At 42.2% G+C, this 20,952-nt stretch overlaps 1 protein-coding gene across 2 annotated transcripts in view; it reads right to left on the reverse strand.

Moving 5' to 3' along the window:
- Positions 1-15: 15 nt before the first annotated feature.
- The window catches only part of LOC6524584 (integrin alpha-PS1), a 48,466-nt gene continuing 27,529 nt past the window's right edge, over positions 16-20,952 (reverse strand). Inside the window, exons 2-9 of one of the 2 annotated variants that reach the window (XM_039374969.2) lie at positions 10,423-10,550; positions 9,317-9,343; positions 5,483-5,595; positions 5,229-5,362; positions 2,754-4,150; positions 2,549-2,688; positions 1,410-2,492; positions 16-1,351 (exon numbers count right to left, since the gene is read on the reverse strand). In XM_039374969.2, the coding sequence (XP_039230903.1) occupies positions 1,106-1,351; positions 1,410-2,492; positions 2,549-2,688; positions 2,754-4,150; positions 5,229-5,362; positions 5,483-5,595; positions 9,317-9,343; positions 10,423-10,550 (3,268 nt within the window). In that variant the 3' untranslated portion in view covers positions 16-1,105. The remainder of the gene's footprint in view (positions 1,352-1,409; positions 2,493-2,548; positions 2,689-2,753; positions 4,151-5,228; positions 5,363-5,482; positions 5,596-9,316; positions 9,344-10,422; positions 10,551-20,952) is intronic. The other variant, XM_002100405.4, reaches the window with a different exon arrangement.

The following is a 20,952-nucleotide window of genomic DNA, read 5'->3' on the forward strand; positions in this document are numbered from 1 at the left end:
AAAACACAAATGGGGTTTAAAAAAAAGGAATCGTATATTAAATAGATAAAGAACATAATTACTATTTACAGCTAGTACTATTGAATTTATATTTACAACTAATTTAACTAAAACTCGACCCCACACGTACATACATACAATCAAAAACTAATCTCTAGTGTTTTGCACAATTTCGAAAAACTATCACTTAAATTAGTTGACGGAAAACAAACAAAATATGAATAATCTGTTCGGTGTATGCTAAATTCAGTTACGTGGATTATTTTTTAGTTATGCATTAAGTTTGTGCTAATACTTTCGATTTCTTGCATTTATATATTTTCTTTTGTTTTTATGTCGGTTCGATTTCGAGGCACTTATCATTTGTTATTGGCAGTGGTTACGTATGTATGCTATATTCGGAATTTTCTCGTCGTTCCCTACAACTAAGCCTAACTTAAGGCTTACATCTATATTTGACAATAACACTTTTCACAAAGATTATCAACGTTTTGGGCTTAGCTAAATCTTTAGACCTAAGCTCAGTACTGGCATCAGCTAAATATAAAGTGCTAGGTGCTTACATTTTAAGGGTTTCAGGAGGTCCTAAGTGTTTTAAAGCACCATTTGAAGGGGAATTTTGTCTCATTATTTTTTTTTTTTAGGGAAATTAGGTATAAAATGGAATTTATATTTAGCTGATGCCAGTGACGGAATCCCGGCTATCAATTCCATCTGATCGCATCCACAGAACTGAACTTAGCCTTGTGTATTAAGTAAACGAAATGGCACATTGAACCACAACCCACATGTCCCACATGACCCAGTTGATCCACGGTGATCCGCGATTCGATCACATGTGGTGACCCCACCAGGCGGCGCTGGCTTGGTAATAGCCATCGTTTCCCCAGCTGAGGATGCTAAGAGGTGGCGGCGGTGGTGTCAGCGAAAGTACGTCCACATCGCTGTCGTTGCTGCTGCTGTTGTTATTATTATTATTGTTATTGGACTTGACCGTAGTTTTCCGCCAGCCATGTCGCGGCTGAGCGGAAACCGGAAGTCGCAGCTTTAGACGACGTCGACGCCTCCGACGGCGCACCAAATCCCAGCCGACGGTGCCCTCTTGTTAGAAAACGTGATGCGTATTCTTCGATGGCGCCAGGAAGGGCTTCTCCTCGTTCATCTTCTCCAGATTGCCGCTTAACGTCGGATCGGTGGGTCGGATGCGCTTGAAGAAGCCAACCTTCCACAGCACATAGGTGACCAGCGCCAGGAGGAGCAGTCCGCCCACGATGCCCAGTATGATAATCAGCCAGGGTATCGATGCGTCGCGCTGTTGGTTCCTCAACTCCGGATAGGCACGCGTCTCCACCTGGCAAAAGGATAATATTTCAAACCAATTCACGAACATGTCAGCTAAGAAAACTCACCTCTATGTTAATGTGATCCATCATCTCGACGCCATAGCTCTCGGGTATTTGGGCTGTGGTTGTCGAGAAAATCCTGACCCTTTCCACCCGAGGATATTCACTGACCAGCGTCGAGTTCCACAGCCGCGCCAGGACCATCACCTGTGCCTCGGAATTGGCGGGCATATTAAGGATATCGCACTCGATGCGGACGCAGTTCGTCGCGCCCTTGTTGCAGTCCAGCTCCACGATGTCCTGCTTCTTGCCATTCGAGCCCGCCGCATTGCCACTCTCGGAATCGTACATTAACCGCTCCAGGCGGGTCACCCGTTCCAGGAAACTACGACGGACACGATTGCGGCTTGATTGCGTGTCATCCGAATGCTCATCCCGGTGGCTGCTGGAGAAGTAGCTTCGCTGCGACTGGATCGAGCTCTTGTTGAACGAATGACGCGAGTGCGAGTGCGAGGGGAACATTCGCATCTGGGCCGGCGCACTGAAGGCAGCTGGATTTTCCCTAGAGCCGCTGGCCAAATTCAATGGATTAACATATTCCTTGGCCACATGGCATTCGCCCTGGCTGACTTCCACAGTGGGCACTTGCTCCAGATAGAGCAGATACTGAACCGGTCGGCCGCTCTGTGGATCACTGTACAGTGAGTACGGCCAGTGGATGACCATTTGGACTTTCGGCGCCGTCGATGGTCCCTCATTGTAGATGGTGAACATGTGCTGAACCTGAGAGCCCACATCGTCCATACCCATGGGTCCGTGTCCCTCCGTCTCCGAGGAGGCGACAGTAGTTGCCACCGAATTGGCCACACGCGATCCACTGTAGAAACTCTGCTCGGGTTTGGCCCAGCCGCGGACATTGAGCCTCGCCCGACGCACCACATTCACGAGAAGATCCCGCTCGGGCAGCTCGCGTCCCACCAGCTTGGACGTGGTATTTGCGAATATGTGGAATAGCATGGTCTTCTCGCTGGGCTCCAATCCTTTGGGCTGGAATCGGATGGTCACAAATGTGGTGGTGTCGCGCAGCATGGGATTACCAAGGCTGCATGCCACCAGCGTGGTATTGTAGCTGTTGCAAGTGGCATTCGTCTGTGGATTGAATGAAATGAATGGAAACATTCACGGAATTTCTGGTAACCACTTACCGGCTTCTTGGTGGCCACATATGAAACGCCCGCCTGATGGGCGATGAAGAGTTGAGCTTCGTACGCGGAATCCGCCAGATTGCTGACATTGATGCGCACCTCCAGTTCCGTCTCATCCAGAATCAGGGTGTATGCATTGCCTAAATGATGACAAAAAGAGCAAGCTCTGTAAAGACACAAAAGATACAAAAGTAGATGGACGCACCTGAGAATTCAGTAATGTTCGGCTCCGCCCGGATGACCAGGTTGCTCTCGCAGAGATCGTCATCGCCACAGTCCTTCTGGAAGGTGCCCTCGAAATCGACATGCGCCTGCGTCTGATCCAATATCGGATTGAGGCGTACCAATGCGGATTCGGCCAGTGGCGGCTCCTCCAGCGAGTACTTCAATCGGAAGCGCACCGGTGTCTGGATATCCCGGGTATTGGACTTGATGTAACCCGTCACCGCTTGGCATTCTGTTCGACCATCCGTGTGCACCTTCACCACGCGACTGAGCACATTCGTTCGCTTATTGTCCCGATCGAAGAAGAAGACCCGAGAGAATTTCTTTAGATGATCAAAGGTTTCCGCCTCAACGCTATATGCCAAGCGGAGTTCCTTGTTCTTCTCATCGTACGGATCGATGCTGCAACATGCTCGGAACGTGAAACAGGTGAGATTGCTGGCCGGATCGGCCAAGCAGCCGGGCCTATTGGGATCCATGTTGCGCAGCTCCTCGCGCTGCACACTCGTCTGGATGCTGATGATGGGTCTGGCCAGCAGGATCACGGCGGCCGAGGAGTTGAACGCTCCGATTACCACATCCGGATAGGAGTTATCATCCAAGTCGGTGTTGCCGGATATGGAGATGCCAAAGGTGCGTATCGGTTGACCATTGGGCACCGTGCCACCCAGTTCCGAGGCTAGGATCTTCTGGGCGGGCTTGGAATTCAGACCCTGCCGCGAACCCAAGTAGATGTAGACTACGCCATTGCCCTCGTATGGTGCACCCACGGCCAGATCCTCGCAGTTATCCTTGTTCAGATCACCGATATTAGCCAGTGCCAGACCGAAACGACTCTCGAGCGGACCCGTCAACTTGAGTGTGTACTTCGTGGGCAACGTATCCTGGTTGTTCTGGTACACGTACACAGCTCCACCCTCCGTTTTGGTGAAGTACAGCGGTGCTGCCACTATCAAGTCCGGCCTGTGATCTCCGTTCACATCGGCGGTGGTCAGTTCATAGCCAAAACTGGAACCAAATTGCTCGCCATCTAGAATGGAGTGCACGGGCATTGGATTATCGGTGGACTTGTCGAAGATCACCACCTGTCCATGACCCTCGGATCGTGGTGCACCAGCCGCATAGGACATGTGGCCAAAGAATCTGCCACCGGTCACCGACATGCCCAGATAGCTGTACTTGTCCACCGGCGAATTGGAGTCCGTGTGATCACTGTAGTAGGTCGTCTTGTCGCGCTGCAAATACTCCCCGCCCACCTGGGTCACCCAAATGGAACCGCGCCACGTGTACGGTCCCGGGGAGCCCAGCACCATGGTGTCATCGTCCAGCAGCGCAGCCGATGTGCCCGCCTGGCACAGTCCATAATCCTCGTGTTGCCTGATGGTTACAGAACGATTGAGATTATTAGCAACCTAACCACAACTGTTCCTTAATCTAGGATAAGCACTATCAAATTGGACATCAAAATAAGAGTAATGTCCATAGACACTCCAGTTGACTTCTGATTTATGACCAAGGATATGTCCAAGGACATGTCCAGTTCGTCTTCATTTGCGTCCCATGGTGGCCTAATCTATTCCCTTATCGGGACATTAATAGATGACCATGGTCAACGGAAGGACTCGTTGGACGCCCGTATCTTTGTGCTCCCGTCATTTGTCCATTCCCGAATGGAGTTGTGCGTTGGACATTAATGGATGACCAGGGTCAACATTTGCCTGTTGTGCTGGTGCTTCACCTCTTTTCCAGCCATTTGTTCCATATATAGTTTGTAGCCCCCATGCTTATTCCCGAATCGAGTTTGGACACGCGAGTTTCACCTTCATGAAAAATTGCATATTCAGAATGATGACAGGCCTTCCAGTTACCCACCCCCCCCCTGTTGGGCCACCTTTGACCTCTCGTCCTCGTTCCCAACCGCTCCTTGATTTCGGTCATCGTGTGGGTGCGGAATCCCCGCATATTTCTCCTTCCCAAAACGCTCCTGTCATTTAAATAAATTAAATTTCACCTTTATGTGTGTGCGTTTATACCCTGCAACGACGTCATCGGTGTCACACTTGAGGTGACCCCCTCGTTCACCCCACCCCCACCTCTCCCCATTGCCACACACACACACACTGCATGCTAATTGGGCGAAACACCCCCGCATTATTCATAGCTGGAGATAATTCACCTTGACACTCTTCCTTCGCTCCCCTACCCTTCTCTTCCCACCAACCACAAACAACTGACCCCTGTCAACTGAGAATGAAAAGAGTATGGGAATGTACATACATACATACATACATATGTACATTTTATTTACATCAACCTGATCACTGGCGTTGACCTAGGACAACCGGCGATGGCATGATTTAAAAACTATGATCGTGTTACTCCTACAGAGCAGCATGAATAGCTTAAAAGCCTGGATAAGAGAGATAAGAGAGTTAAGAGAGTTAAGAGTACTCACCTTTGCACGGGTCGTCCTTTGCAGGGCTCGTGGACCTCCTCGAACTGCAGATCGTTCGTGAGCAGATAGCAGAGACCCTGGCCATAACGGTTCTCACGCACGATGTACATGTAGCGATGGGCGCAAACAATCACCTACAATATATTATAATATTCTTATTATTTAAAATATATAAATTATATACATTTAAGTTGCTATTAAAGAGTTAAATCGGAATAGTTAGTATTTTGGGACTACAACTGCGGTTCACTCACCTTTCCGCCGGATCCGTTGGCCTGTAGGGGATTCGATCGCACCGTAACGCCCATCCATTGGTCCTCCTTGATTTCGTCGTTGCCGGGCGGCGAAAGGATTTCGCTGTCGAACGCTGAGCGAATAACGGAGAATTTCGGGAGAGAGAGTGAGAGAGAGAAAGAGAGTGCAGAGAGAAATTGCAATGTTAGCAGTTGCCAAAAAAAGATTTCTAATGTATGTGATCGTGTTTGTGATTGTGTACATTTGTGCACATGTGTTTGTGTGTGTGTGTATTTGTGTATGTGCATGTCAGCAATAACAACAATAATAATATAACAGTAACAGCAACAACAATAACGGTAATTATAGCTAATAATTAATAACTTTATAAAACAACGAGTAGTATGCATTATTAACAGTTTAAATATTTAGAAATGGTCAGAACAACAGTAATCATTCACAAAATTTACATACGTACATCTGTACAGTAGGGTGGACCGTTTTCTAATTTTTGCGTAAAATTCGATTTATTACTCATACGCCACGTATAACACATAATGTCGTTTAAATTGTATTTTTACCGCTCGCAGACAGAAGAAACGCAACTTATGACATGAGAATCCGACTAATATTGATTTTTTTCAGATAATTTCACATACACATTGTGGTTTCTTTCCCTTTAATATTTAAGATCAATTTTGTAAATAATGAATACATATTACAGAAATGAAATCTATGATATTTTTCCAGATTTATGTAAATAATACAATTTGTGAAATATATTTTAAATGTATGAAAGTAATGCTAATGAATCTGTAATTGGTATGTTACTAATACATATGTAGGTTTATATAGGAAATATCGATTATTTCAAATTAAACCCGATGCCCCCTTAAGTAGTAGTACTATTGGAATTTACAGCTAATCCTGATTTGTTGGTCCACCCCGGTTTTTAACTGGAACTGGAAATCGAAATTGAAACAAAAGCGATAAAATGCAAATTCCAAACGACACCGAACTCCAAACAATTCAATTATTTACAGCTGATTTTCGGGCAACATGTTTCTTGATTATTTCCCATTTTTTGTTAAATGCTGGCGGCATTTGTGCAACAAAAAAGAAAACAAAAAAAAAAGTGGAGTGAGAGGTAAACAACAAAAATTGTTGATTAAACGAAGCATGAAACGAAGCAAAAGAGCGGCAAAACAAAAATGGAAAGCGCAGCCGCAAAAGAGAGAGAGCCGAACGAAATTGATTTAGAATGCATTTTAAAGCATCAAAGTGTTGAAATATGATAAATGATTATTACACTTGCAGGGGCAAGCGAGATAGAAAGCGCAGTTGCAGCGCACTGAAAAATATTCGACTACTCTTGTCCTTGTTCAGTTGTCTAATACCTCTTTTATTGATATAGTAAAACATAACATTTTCCATCTTCACCTTTGCATAAATGGGCAACAGAAAGTTAAATCAAAATATATTTTAATTAACCACCTTTATTTTTTTCGCTGTAGCGTTTCTTTTCGGACTTTTTTCGTTCGCCTTGGAGCGTGGGCCGTTCTTGACGGGTTTGACGCGTTTTAAAACGCGCCCGTCTGTCGCGTTTGCGCAGTGAAAGTCGCGCAGCTGGTAGAACCGCCCGGCGCCACTCCCCCTTTCTTCTTCTTGTCAATTTGCCCCGTTTCTGCGTTTCTGACATTGGGCCGACTTGAAAAGAATTCAGTTCTCTGAAGGTAATGGATGAAAAAAGGGGGTTATGGCTAATGTGCAGCAATGCAAATAAAATCTTAAGCAACCGCCCCGCGTTTTCTTTCGCCTACCGAAAAATTCCGCGCTATTTTCGCTCAAGAATTCGCTTTACTTTTACAATTTGCAGTTATTTTTAATGCCCCAGCCAACATTTGTTTTTTGCCTTTCATGCGTACACAGCGAACAAAAGTATGCCAATGCCTGGTACTTTTTTAAGAGGGTAAGCAGCAATGATTTTCTACCAAATTGTTCAAACTGACGATTCTGTTTCTTTTGTAGGAGAGTGGAGGGGCTCTAATGTAACTCGTTAGTTTACTGCACTTGCGCAAGAATTTTTTCCCAGTGTAGCCTAATGTTCTGCACTTCGTTTTGGTATTTTTTGCTGTGCTCATAGTTTGAGAAATTTGTCACGTTCTGGGGCGGCGCCGTTGGCAAAGCCCACTTCTTTGGCTTTAGTAGGTTTTTTTTTTAGAATTTTTTTTTTTAGACGTTTCTTCTGCTTCTTCTTTTCAAAACTGCCACGCTCTGATTGCCAAAAGAGCGAAGAAGAAGAGCAGAGCCGGAGGAGAAAGAAGAAGAGGCAGTGGAAACCCGGTCACAGTGACGTTCAAAAAAATGCAGACGACCCAGTTCCATGTTAACACTCGGATGGCGGCGGGGGTCGTAAACACCCAGCAGGGCTAAAGCGCAAATGGATCTGCATACGAGTGGAAACTATGCAAATACTTGATACCCTATTTATGCTATTTGTACTATTTAAGTACCTCAATGTTAGAAACCACTAAACACCGTCAAAGATAAGACTTTTAGTTGAATTACTCTTTTCACACCGGAAATTATAAAAAAGAGGTAATATTAGTCGGAAAATATTCAAGCACAGAGACATAAAGCTCAAATATATATCATATATTATGACACTGCATTGCGAATTTCGGGAAAATCATATGACGCCCTCTACAAGGGTGTAAAGTTGAGGCACCAGCTGCCATGGATATGTAATTAGTGCTAAATGAGACGCCAATTGAAGCCGCCGAAATGGTTAAGCCGCAGCGAGCCCCCTACCCCCTTCCCCTTCCCCATTTCTCCCCAATGGTATTGGGTGAAAATTCCGAGAATCAGTTGGGGCATGCTAAAGGAAATGGTTAACATATGACGCCGATAATGAAGTTGTCGCTGGAATCGAAGCGTGCAAATGGGCCCGAGCACAAATATATTCAGAAATGCTATCGTATATTTGTTGAAAAATATTTGTTGCTAAACTGGATAACAGGGGCAACTATGGGGATTATATTTCAAATTTAGGAGGGTTCAAAACTGGGAGGGTCTTGCAAAAAGCCGATGTGACGATTGTCACCAAAGACATATTTGCTATGAGTAACCTTTGAAAATATCCTAACGTCTTTCATTTAATAATATCAGTGGTACTACCAATTTAGTTATCACATAAAATTAATAAAATTGTAATTAATAAACTAGATATAGATATAGACATTTAATTCAAAAGGTGAGCATAAGTGTATGTATTTAAACATTTAAATGCGCGTTTGTACAATTCGATGTGTAGTTTAAGATACGTTTCATGGTTATATACATAATATCTGATTGCAATTAGTGCGCGCATGCGTGGTAGGTCAGTAAGAGTAAGAGCAACAGCAAAAGTAAGAGTGAGAGGGAAGCAATATGGCGGCCATAGGCATGCGTGCGTGACTGTACTTTCGGTGATCGCAGATATATTTTAGATTTGCAAATTGTATACTTATGCATATGTGTGTGTACAGGCGATTTATTTACTTTTCTGGGTCTGGAAGTGAATGGGTGCACTGAATCGAAAGTATGATAAATGCCGGGGTTAATTCAACGCAAATTCAAATTCAAATCAGTAGGTGAACGTATCAAAGCGCAAACCAAAGGTATGAAAACTGATTAAGGCATACTGGTTAATACATATATATGCAATTATATACATATATATATAGGTCAATTGAATACTGAATGGGTGTTAGCGGTTGCGATGAGATGCGCGATCCTTGAACGGGAATCGGGTGGTAATTAAGGATCGGTTTTTGGTGGGCATGACAACAATTAAAGCACCCAAAACCACTTACGCTTATTAATCTCATATGCTCCGTTTGCTAAGGGATTCGTTCGTTCGATTTATCGAATATGGCAAATATCGAAAAGATTTGTCAGTATATTTGGATAGTTGGAGTTGGGCGGGTTAGGATTTCAGGTTGAGGCAGAGACACAAATGAATTTCCCAGTTATGCGCACCGAATACGAATTTGGATTTTGGCGAAACCAAATAGGTAAATGGGAGAGCACAAAAAATCAAAAAACATAAGAAAGAAAAAAAGAGAAAGAAAGATCAAATCAATTAAAATTAAATTAAATGTATTCTTCGATATCAGTATTTGTGTTTTTTATATATGTTTCGAATAAGATGCTAGGACAAAAATCGATATCTATACAGTAGGTACTAGTGGATAATACGAGTATATATTTATGTACGAGTAATAATAGTGAGTGCTCATCACGTGAACGAACGATTCATCGACTATTCGCTTGCAAAGTTAATCGTACGATTCAACAAGTGATCGATAAAATGATATTTAACCCCCATATTTTTGGAAAGCCCAATTGATTTAGAGACAATTTCAATTCCAATGACTCATCGAATTTATCGATTGCAATGTGCCCCCTTTTTATCGATCACAGCGTTCTTTCCTACTTAAAACTATGAACAAAAGAGGTTTAAAGGTTAGATACGTTTAGTCACAGATCTCTATACAGCATTTGGCAATCTTTTATGTACAACTCGCAGACTAAGTAGGTATTCGAATAAAAAAGATTGGGGTAAACTGAAAATGCGAATCGGTTAGCTGAAAGGCCCGTTTGACCCTTGACCCCATTGGCACTCCGGTTAGTCACTAGACAATTGGGAGCGGGATTCGGGATTCGGTAACTACGACTATGACTAGATCTATATTTTATAGCTATATTATATTGGCACAAGCCAAACCTCCACCAATGAAAGGATGTTGATACAGGCTTAGGTAGCAAAACTGGGTTAGAAGTTATCGACATACTTTGACTTATACTAATCGTAAGAACCTAAAAAACTTAAGATGCGAACGTATTTGTATTTCTATTAAACATTTGAAACCTAATGAGCCTAGTTCGTTGCTATACATCACGGATATGATTCACTTACATCGCCTGCCATCGGTGATCACTTGTTCGCAGTCATCGAATCGTTGTGTCATTGGACACCGCCAGAGGGCGCCAGAGTGTGTGGTGTTCGGCTGTCGATTTTGATCCAGTGGAGCTCCCACCAAGACACTGAAAAATCAAAAAGGGAAATGATATGATAAAGTAAATAAATAAAGGTAAATCAAATATAGTTAAATATGCTCCAATGTTCTCATAATCATTCAACCAACTTGAATTCCATCTGCATTCAATGCCAGACTCTGTGGACTTTTACACTTGAATGGTATTTTTGATTACACATCACGGTTATTTGGGTTTAGCAACCTATTGTAGACTTTAACACTAGCATGGTAGTTATTTTGATATCCGCTCAAGTGGGAAATGACAGAATTTAAATACGAAACCACCTGCTATATATTCCCTGTGCATATATATTCGAACTTAACGACTTGGTAAGCTGATCCCAGCCACAAAAACCGCCAAGACAAGCGATCTGTGGTCAGTCGCACCTCGGTTCTGCTGGGTTATGGCTACACATACTACACATAGCCATGGCTAACTGCTATCGGCTAATTGCGGGTCGGCATTTTGGTTCCGACTGGTAATCGATTTGTAGGTGGGTTCAAGTCAGACTCAGCGACAATTGCGACTTGGTTCAATGCACTTCAGTTGGCTCTTTGGATTTTTTAATTTTCTTTCGCCTTTTTTTTTGTTGGGGCTTGGCCCTGCCAAAATGTAATTACTTCGGGCGATAAACGTGTGCAATGGGTGGGTGTAGATTGGTGTAGAGGGGGTCTTCAGGGACTTGGGCGCGTCTGCACGAAAGATTTCGCTAATGAGCAGGCAAATTGCCAAGGAGTAGCTTAAAAACGCCAGTAGGATAATGACCCCTTTTAAATTTTCAACATTTAAGTATTAAGTGAAAAACATCATATTTTGTTTTAAGCCAAATGTGCCAATTGAAACAGGTAGTTATGTACATATGTAAAAGCGCAATAATGTTAAAGAAATGCCATACCAAGTCTAATTGCCGATGCATGAAAAGCCCGAGAAGAAAGACATTTCTCCGACATGAAAACGTCGCCAGTGAAAACATGGCAAAGAAAACACGCTAAATGGCAACAAAGTAGGGCCAAGAAAAGGGGGCGGCTTGAATGGCAAATGAAAAAAATTAAGCAAAAGGTAAAGAAACAAAAAACGAATAGCACCCACGTTCGCTCGCTTAACGTGTTTAACATGAATGTTCATTATCCTGCCGCCGTAAGCTCAGCCATAACCGGCAACAACAACAGCGACTTGCAACTTGCAACAGCGGCTGCAACAACAACGGCAACTTCTGCGACAACAACAGCTGAAATTGCATGTACGACAACTACAAAACACGAAGGCGAGGATTGGCTTTATGGCGGCCATTAAATGGCACCTACACACACCACACCACACACAACACCAAAAGCCCAAGACACAGAAAAAAAACACTATTTAAAATATATACATAGATATTTATATTTATGTATCAGCTTAAAATTTGCAAGACTTCAAACAGCAAAGTTCTGAGAAAAAAGAGATAGATACAAATATATACTTAAACTCGGAAGTTCATTATAAATATTTCTTTCTTTCAATATTAAGACGGTATTGTGCTCAAAACTAATTAGAAATTATAGTATTTCCCTCAGTGCATCGAAACCTCAGCCATCAAGCGTCACAGCAGCAACAGAAAAATCGAAAATAAAAGAAATCTTTAAGTGCCCAAAGGCAAAACTGGTGGCCAAATTGCCCATGATTCTGATGGCTGAGAGGGGTTGTGGTGTGGCTGGTTCTGGGAGTGGTGGGTGTAGGTGGGTGTAGTTGGGTGTAGGTGGGTGTAGGTGGTGCAAAATAAAAAAATAATCATAAAAAAGGCAAACGCGAAGGCGAAGGAGAAGCAGAAGGAGCCGCTGCTCATGGGCGTGCTGCAAGTTATCGCTTTTCTCGCCTCGCAATTGACACATTCGCCCATTTGGCGGTATTACAAAACAACAAAAGTATCCAGTAATGCTGGAACTACAAAAACAGATGATTCTTAATACTAACTAATAACTGCCTTTAATAATACATGCACCATCAATCCAGCAGTGTTGCTCTTTAAACTAAAGTGATGGATCTATTAACCATTTGAAGTGAACAGTGAATTAGTACCAGACATCTTATGAAATAAACCTTACAATACTTTAACTAGCTCTCAAAAAACTTGAAATTATATTTAATTTAAATGTCGACATATGCCGAAAACTATGTTTGAATTAAGTTTTACGGGGAATTCAATTTGGAAACCTGTTCGCAGTCAACTTGGCCTCACAAATGAGGTAGGAAAACTAGATCAAGACCCAGTCCGACTTTTGAGCCAGGTTATAAGACCAAGACCTGCTCTCTCCTTCAATTCATTTCCCATATTTTTCACGTGTTTGTCTTGTGGTCATTAACGCTGACACTCTTGCTTGCAACAGACCAACAAACAATACAAAAAAAATGGAAAAATAGAGAAATAGAGAAGACGTTAAATCTAGACGCACTGACCTGACCTGAACCTGAACCTGCCTCATTTTCGTTGGTTTTATGATCGGCTTGGCTGTGGTGTATCTTTGAAATAGTTTTTCCTGGTTTGTTTGGACTGCTGCTGCGGCTGCTCATTTAGCAGGTGCCTGCATTTTCCCAAAAGGTGAGGTGAGGTGAGGTGATAGCAACCAAGTGGCAGGCGGAAAATAAAACACGAGTCACATAAATCTGGTCACCAAACGCCGCTGGCTGTAAATCTTTTGACATGGCCCAAAGTCCATAAAACAGCCCTAATGATCTAGCTGGAATTTCTGAATTCGATGGAGATTTCATGGAGTAGGCGACTTAAAGTGGGCGATTGAAGTTCGTAGTGTAGACGAAGCTATTTTCTGATTTTTATTTTCTGGATTCTGGATTCTGGAGCGAGTTGGTTTCCACTTTTTATGGCACTTGCCACTTAGCTTATCAATTAGCGGGCTAGTCAGGGGAAATGGGGGTGCAAGGGTGGCTTAGGATGGGGATTGATCCCCTCAATTATCGTGGCATCGAAACAAATTACAATACTGTGAAAAACAACAAGTGCCTTTGGAGAAATACAAATAAATAAATGAGACTAGGTTTATACTTCGAAATCTAATCATTTGACAATGTAGCCAGATAGCTATAAAACTATAAATTAATATATACAATATAAAAATATAAGTGGTAAAATACGTCTCTTTTATTTTTTTAATTACTATGTGGCCCAATTTGTTCGCAGTGTAGAAACTGCTCCACTTGCCGACCCGCGTGCAATTAAAATCCGATGACGCTGAACTTCTGGCCCAAGCTTTTGGTGGTGGATCTGGATCTGGATCTGGGTCTGGATCTGAATCTGGCGGGTATAGTGCACCCAAAGGGGTGGGCATAGGAGTGGGAATGATGAAGTGCACTGGCGACGACGACTTAGAATGCGTTTAATTAAATTTGAACATTAATTGCCGCTTTAAGGCGTCGCGCGTGTCGCCTCAATTGCCCAGCTCTCGAAAACCCTTTCAAGTGGCTCCCCACTACAAGCGACTTGCCTGTGAATCTAATGAATCCATTCATCTAACCAACACTCACTCCACCTCAAAACCCACCCGCAGCTGAAGAGACTCTTGTAAGAGTTTGATTGTTTGATTGAATAAAAAACGAAGAAAGGCGAAAGGCGAAAGAAAGGAGATCGCTTGATGCTTTGAATCGAATAAAAAAATTCAATTATTATTTGTGTCGCGGGGTTGGGGTTATTAAATTATTAGGCGTAGATGGGGCTTCTCTTTATAATGAAAATATGAGTTGCTTTTAGAAAACGCTTTCTTATGAATAAACTAGCAGTCTTTTTATTCTTAACGTGAAAGATACTTCATGTGCTATCCTATGACTTGAAAATCACTTTATGTAACATTCGTATGCATTCAAAGCTTTTGTATTGAAGTTAAGTTAAGTTATTTTTGTACATTTTTCGCCCTTCCTCAGCTCGTTTTCCACTTGCTCCACTCGCTCACCCTCCGCATTTTGCTGCCATCCAAATGAGCTTATCCTCCGACTTATTTTCGTAACCCCCATCCATGCCGCATAAGGAACTCCCCGAATTGCATTTGCCACAAATTGTGTGAGTACTTTGTTGTCTGCTTTGGCTGCCCCCCTTTCTGGTCCAGCTGTGTTTGCCTTCGTTTTCGTATTTCGTATTTTGTATTTCGAATTTCTTATATTTTTCGGCTGCTCCCAGTCGCTCGTTGCGCTGTTTGTGTATCTTATTAGTCATGATTATCACAAGTGTGTTCCCAAGTGTTTGCCATCGCCCTCGCCCAATCCCCAATATCATATCTTTAAGTGGTGCAGCATCGGCGAACTCCACTCCTCAGCATATTTATTTATTATCATTTGTCTGCCCCAAGCCAGCCACAAAAATTCAATTCATTTTCGTCTCCCAGTGACCCCTGTGAACCCACTCAATACATCTATCTTTTACTCTTTCTGGGCGGTGTAAATATTTATGGATCTGCTGGGGACACGAATGGTATACCATTATATAGTTGGGATGTCTCATCTGGTGGTGGCAGAAGAGGGTGCTTTCTAGGATCGATCTGTTTCCGGGCCATCGGATGCCTTTGAGATTTCGCATTCGCTCTGGACTGGTTTATGTACTTGGAAAACTTATCTTAGATCTTAATCTCCAGTGCGATAAGATGAAAGTGCTACTGATTAAAAGCTGCTAAACAGAAAAAAATGTGAAAAACTTGAAAATAGGTTCTTTCGCCCAGTGTTTGATATTTGCAATGCGCTATTTACCCTATGGTGATTGTGCTGAGTAGTCGCCAGGTGATGTTATTCGCTTCTAATTATGCCCGTAGGCCAATCGCAGTTAGTCACGTTCGTCTACATACTTTCCTATAAATACTCGTATATATATGTTGTATTTTCAAGGGTAAATCGCCGTGGAGAGAGTGGGATGCGTGATTCGCAGGATACTTCCTGCTGCGGCAGGATGAAGTTATCAGAGAAGGATGTGTTCCCATCTACCTGAACTCTGGTTACCTGTCCGATCGGAATCGAAGATAGGCGACATGCGGTGTCGCTTACCTGCAGCTGTCTTCAAAAGTCGAAAGAAATGCCACATACATACATTTGTACTGTACACTACAATCGACTACTACTACAGGGGATTTTCGAGGAGAGACGCTGTGTGTTGTTAAATCGCCGACATTTGCAGCATTTGCGTCAAATTGGAATGCGATTGTCCATTGTCCATTGTCGATTGTCGATTGCCCACATTTGGCTTTGGGATTTGGGGATTGGGGTTTCGGTTTCGTATAGCCAACGGCAACCAAAATCAAATTACGTATACGAAAAGCCTGTCGACAATAGCAACTGAACAGAAGCAACTGAATTACCATTGCCTAATTCAATTTGCGCATTAAGTCGACAAGTCCGCGTTGACGATTGACACTCGCACTCAATGTCAAAGTCATCCATCAAATTTGTAGTTTTTTATCGGGGGGATGAAGAAAACAGGGAATTTGGTTAATGAAAGTCAAAAAATATAAAGAAAGTGCACGTTGAAGGCAGAGGTTTAAAAGATACAATATCGATATAGGTTATATCATGATCTTAGCTTCAATATTATTATTGCATTCAAAGTTCTCCTGTTGCGCATTTCCATGCATTTTATTTCCCAGGAAAACTGATTTTTGTGCAACTTTAGCATTTATTTTGGGGACTCATTCCTCATATATGTATGTATATATAGTTCCCAAAACATTTCAAGGCATCTGATTTCGTATGAGATTCGTTTCCTATATGCATGCCACTCCTTTTCTTCGCTCCCACTCATTATTCCGCTGCATATTATTCGAATCCATTCTGCAGTTCACTCGATTATGTGACCTTCCATCAGCGGATCCCTCAGCACAAGACGACGTAACCTAACCCAACCCAATAACCCGAAAGATTTGTCACTTCACAAACTACAAAATACATCCGACAAACGACAAACGACAGCGAGAAACATAATTCAATAAATTTGTCGGTTTTCGGGTTTTCGGGGTTTTTGGGGTTTCGGTTTTCTTTCAATTTGTTGGGGAGTATTTCATTTTTGGAGGGCTCGCGGAGGCTTAAAATTCAAGACGGGCAGTCAACGAACGCGCATAATTTGATGGGATTTGGTTAAGTCATTCAATCTCTGGGCGGCGATGTGCCGGTGGGCGTGGCATGTCAAGGTGTCGCCGTGACGCGCGTGTCCAAAAAGAAAAGCAGAAATGTCGCGAAGATTTTTGTTGTATGAATGAAGTCATGCCCAAAATCGTAGGGCACCTAAAGCCCTCAAGGGTTTTTGTCCGTTTTTTTATGTTTTTTTTCCCGATTTTTGGTAGGGAGCTGGTAATCATTTGTTTTCCCTTATATTGATGTGCTGTGTGTGGTTATATAGATATCGGATCCCATTAGCTAACATCCGTGGATGTTTCAATTTGCACAAAGCCAAATCGAAAGCCAAATCGAAAGCCAAATCGAAAGCCAAATTCGAAGCCAAATCCAAATCTAAATCCATAATGGCAGGCAGGCACGCGTTTCCGCCGCGGGTCAAGAACATAATGTGTCCATTAAATCGCAGAACAAGACGCCAAAAATAGCCAAAGTGGGGATCTGGCCAAGTTGATGACGCCTTCGATGGCGCCGCCAATAAGTGCGGAAACATCCAAAAAAAACGAAAAAAAAACAAGGTGGCCGAGAAAAATGTAAGTGAGGAAGGTTCTAATACACCTTTCGACCATAAAAACTGATAAAATCGTGTCTTAGTTGTTAGCACATCGTTGAATAAAGTTTGTTTGGAATCGATTGCCTTTATAGCCAAGTATCGCATGGATACACTTTAATCTGACACAACTCGCAAGTACTTGCTTATAACTACCAACTGAATGGCATTTAAACCCACAACAGCACACTAGAAAAACTAACTTCATTTGTTATGTATGTATGTAAAATTGAGCTTATTATAATAATAATAATACTGCTCATTCAGTCTCTCTGTTTTTGCTATAGCAACTTATTGTTAATTAAACCGAACCTAAATTGGGGTAAGGCCTAAAAGAGCAAGCTGCGCATTTCGTGGGACCAACCTAGTTCCACATTCGATTGGGTCATCGCTCACGGCTCGTTAATTTGGCCAACCGTATGGGAAATTGATACAGGAAATGCAGCGCCGATGGGCCAACAGTGCTAACTGATAAACTCTGCCCAAAATTCGTGCGTTGTTCGCAGCTGTGCGGCTCAGATTAATTGTGGGTCAACACAAATGCAGATGTTTGCTCGCATATAGCTACTATATGTATCTCGCTGATCTACATATGGTTCCGTATCTCTATCTGTGTGTGTTTGTGGCCATTGGAGCGTTAAATTGCCGCGGTAGCCCGCTTAACCGCCTACTCAGCTACCCATCGAACCAAACCATAGAGTCGCCATCGATACATTTGCCCAATTGCACGGGGAAAAACGAAAGCGTTAAGCTGCGTTGCGCAAGAGAACTGGCGCCCAACGTGGGGCACTCATATCAAAGCTTAACATTATGTATACATCTCTCCATGTTAATTATCTCGGATTTTTTTATTTTATTTGTAAGTATATTTTCTCTCAGTGCTACTCTGAGCCCCACATCGCCTTTAGCCATCAACGTAACCCAAGTAGCACAAATTGGCCCGCGGCTTTGCAGCTTATCGCGTTTTGTATATGGATTTTGACGTTGTTGTTGTTGTTGTTATTGTTGTTGGGAAAGCGGCCCAGCGGTTTCATTTCCATTTCCCCCGACTGGCAAGCCATTTCCATTATGAGAATTGATGGCAAGGTCAAGCGGTTGGATCAGCGTTCGGAAATTTGTCTCTGGCAAATGCGCATGCGCAGCTTCAGGCCTGCATTAATCTCTACAGTCATAGCTCGCTACATTCAACGATTGCAAGTCAAACATTTGGGGTAGCATATTTTCTATAAAAAGAAAGATCATATAGATCAAACATAAATTGTCTTATTGAAGTTTGACTGTACTTCTTCGCCTCCCTCTTTTTGACTTTTGCTTGCTTCGCTCATAAATTGTTAGTAAACAAATTGCTGTTGCTTCAGGCCAAGAAAATATCAAGAGTTTTTCAAGAGGCAAAAAAAGTAGAGAGCTGGAGGATGCTTGATTAATTTGATAAAGCGAACGATAAATATCGCTTGCCGTTTAATGAAGGCAATCCAATTAATTTCTAACTGTTCGCGATTTGGACCTTAAGTCCAAAGATAAGAGTCAATTAATCGATGGCATATGGATCTTTTGGCCATTGATCTCTAAACATATCCATATGGTTTGTGTGGTAATTAGGTTCAAAAATCTTGAAACAATGAAATATTTTTTATATTAATCCTTATATTTTTGTAATACCATGCTAAAGCAAACACACTTCTAGAGTTTTTCTTACGATGGTCAGGTCATGGTTATATCGTTCCAAGTTCCAAGTTCCTATATCTTTTTTTTACGTACGAATGTTGTGTGGCGCATTTATGGGAACTGACATGGCGGTAATAAAAATGTTAACACGCCTATGCCCCAAAAGGAGTGGAGAGCAAGAGGACACGGCGATGCAGGGGGGATGACCATATTTAAACATAATTTCGTTTTTTATTATCCTTTCATGACAAAGACGAAGCCGCACCATAAACAAATACACGCATATGTATATACACTACATATCCAGAAGAATCTGAAGAAGAGGCGAAGAAGGCTTGGAGACAATGACGTTTAATAGCGGTCGCTAAGTGGAAGGCAACTGAAGAAGGGTCTACACCGAAAGAAAATATCTGCAGTTTTAAAATGTGATATAATAATATATCTGCTTTTAAGCGTGCTACAATTCTATTTTTCAAATTCTTTGTGTTTTTCGCAGATATTTTGAATGCTAGCACTGGCTGTTAATTGCGAAGTTTTCTGTTCAGTGTACTATCAGGGAGTAGGCCAAGGAGGAGGGGGCATGGTCGAAGGACAAGGACCAGGGGAAAAGGTGAGCGATGGCCGGTGAAGAGGGAAATGCCGGCATAGGTAAACAAAACAACTGGCTGGCAGGTAAATTACAAACAGCAACAGATGAAGAGGAACGAAAGCCGCAAGACACTGAGAAAAAACAAGAAGTGATTATGCGGCATAACACCACTGCTCGCAATTAAAAAGTAATTAATGTTTTTTCTTATAGCTATAGTAGATTAACTAAGTGCTTAAACAAAATATAACAAATTTTTACGAATCTTTTGTAAATGTAAAAAGATTTGCAATTTAAATCTTTTTGTGTATTTTGCTGAGAAACGAGAGAGCAGGACTGCAGTCTTCTCCTTCATAATTTAGTGTTGTTATTGTCTGGCTTTGGATTTGAATTTGAAAGAATTATGAGAGAGTGAGTTGGAGAGGTGGAGAGTTGGAGAGGGACAATGGAGAGTGGAGTGAGCGAGAGCGAGTGACATGGCCACACACGGCGAATGCTGCCAGGTGAAAGAGGGATGGGGAGCGATGTGCCCCAAGCTGAAGGGGCGTTAGAAAGGGAGGGAGCGATTGTGAGAAGAAGACCTGGGATTTCCCAATATATGACCATATTTTGACATAAATTTCGTTGCTGCCCATTTAAGTACAGTGGAGTCTAGATAATGCATCATCGTTACTATGCTGATACTAACAAGTTGCAAATATGTATGTAATAAAATATAATACAATTGTACAGTTTTCTAAAGAGAAAATATTATTACATTAAAATTGCACGTTGTTACAATTTCTGAAGTCTTCTTTAACCAATGCTTATGGTAAGTAATATTCGATTACGTGGTGTTACAAAATATTTGATAAGATACACAAAACCTTGCATGATCGATGACATAAGTCGGTGTTATCACTGTACTCTAGTGGCCTACAAAAAAAAAGGGGTGTTCTCGGGTGCTCGTTCCCTGTAAATGCGGGATGTGTATGTAAGTCGTATAAATTTTAATTATGTCGCCATAAACTAAATGGAAAACGACACACCCCTCCGCCCGCCAACAAAAAAAAAAAAAAACAAAAAATAATAATATAAAACAAAACCGAAACAATTCTGCGTGCTTTGCGTTTAATGCTTTTATTTTCTTGTAGTTTTTTATTTCTTTTTTTTTTGCCGTCTTCGTCAGTTTTTCGCTGGCTGTAGTTAAATTTTTATTTTTTTCCCAGTTTTTTTTTTTGTTTTTTTGGTGCTGTGCTTTTTGGTGGTGTGCGCATAAAATTTGCATAAATTACACGCGTCGACACTGACAAGTAAATTTACTTTGAAGGCAGACAACCTCCCCCCTCCCCTCTGGGCACCACCCCTCCCCGGGGCCGACAAGCTGTTGTTATTGCTTTATTTTTGTCACATTCAGCAGCAGTTAGTCGAGTGCTGTTTTAGGCCATTATGTTAATGAGTTTTAATTGAAGAGTCCGCAATATGAGCAT

The sequence above is a fragment of the Drosophila yakuba genome, chromosome X (genome assembly GCF_016746365.2).
Source record: "Drosophila yakuba strain Tai18E2 chromosome X, Prin_Dyak_Tai18E2_2.1, whole genome shotgun sequence".
NCBI classification, from domain to species: domain Eukaryota; kingdom Metazoa; phylum Arthropoda; class Insecta; order Diptera; family Drosophilidae; genus Drosophila; species Drosophila yakuba.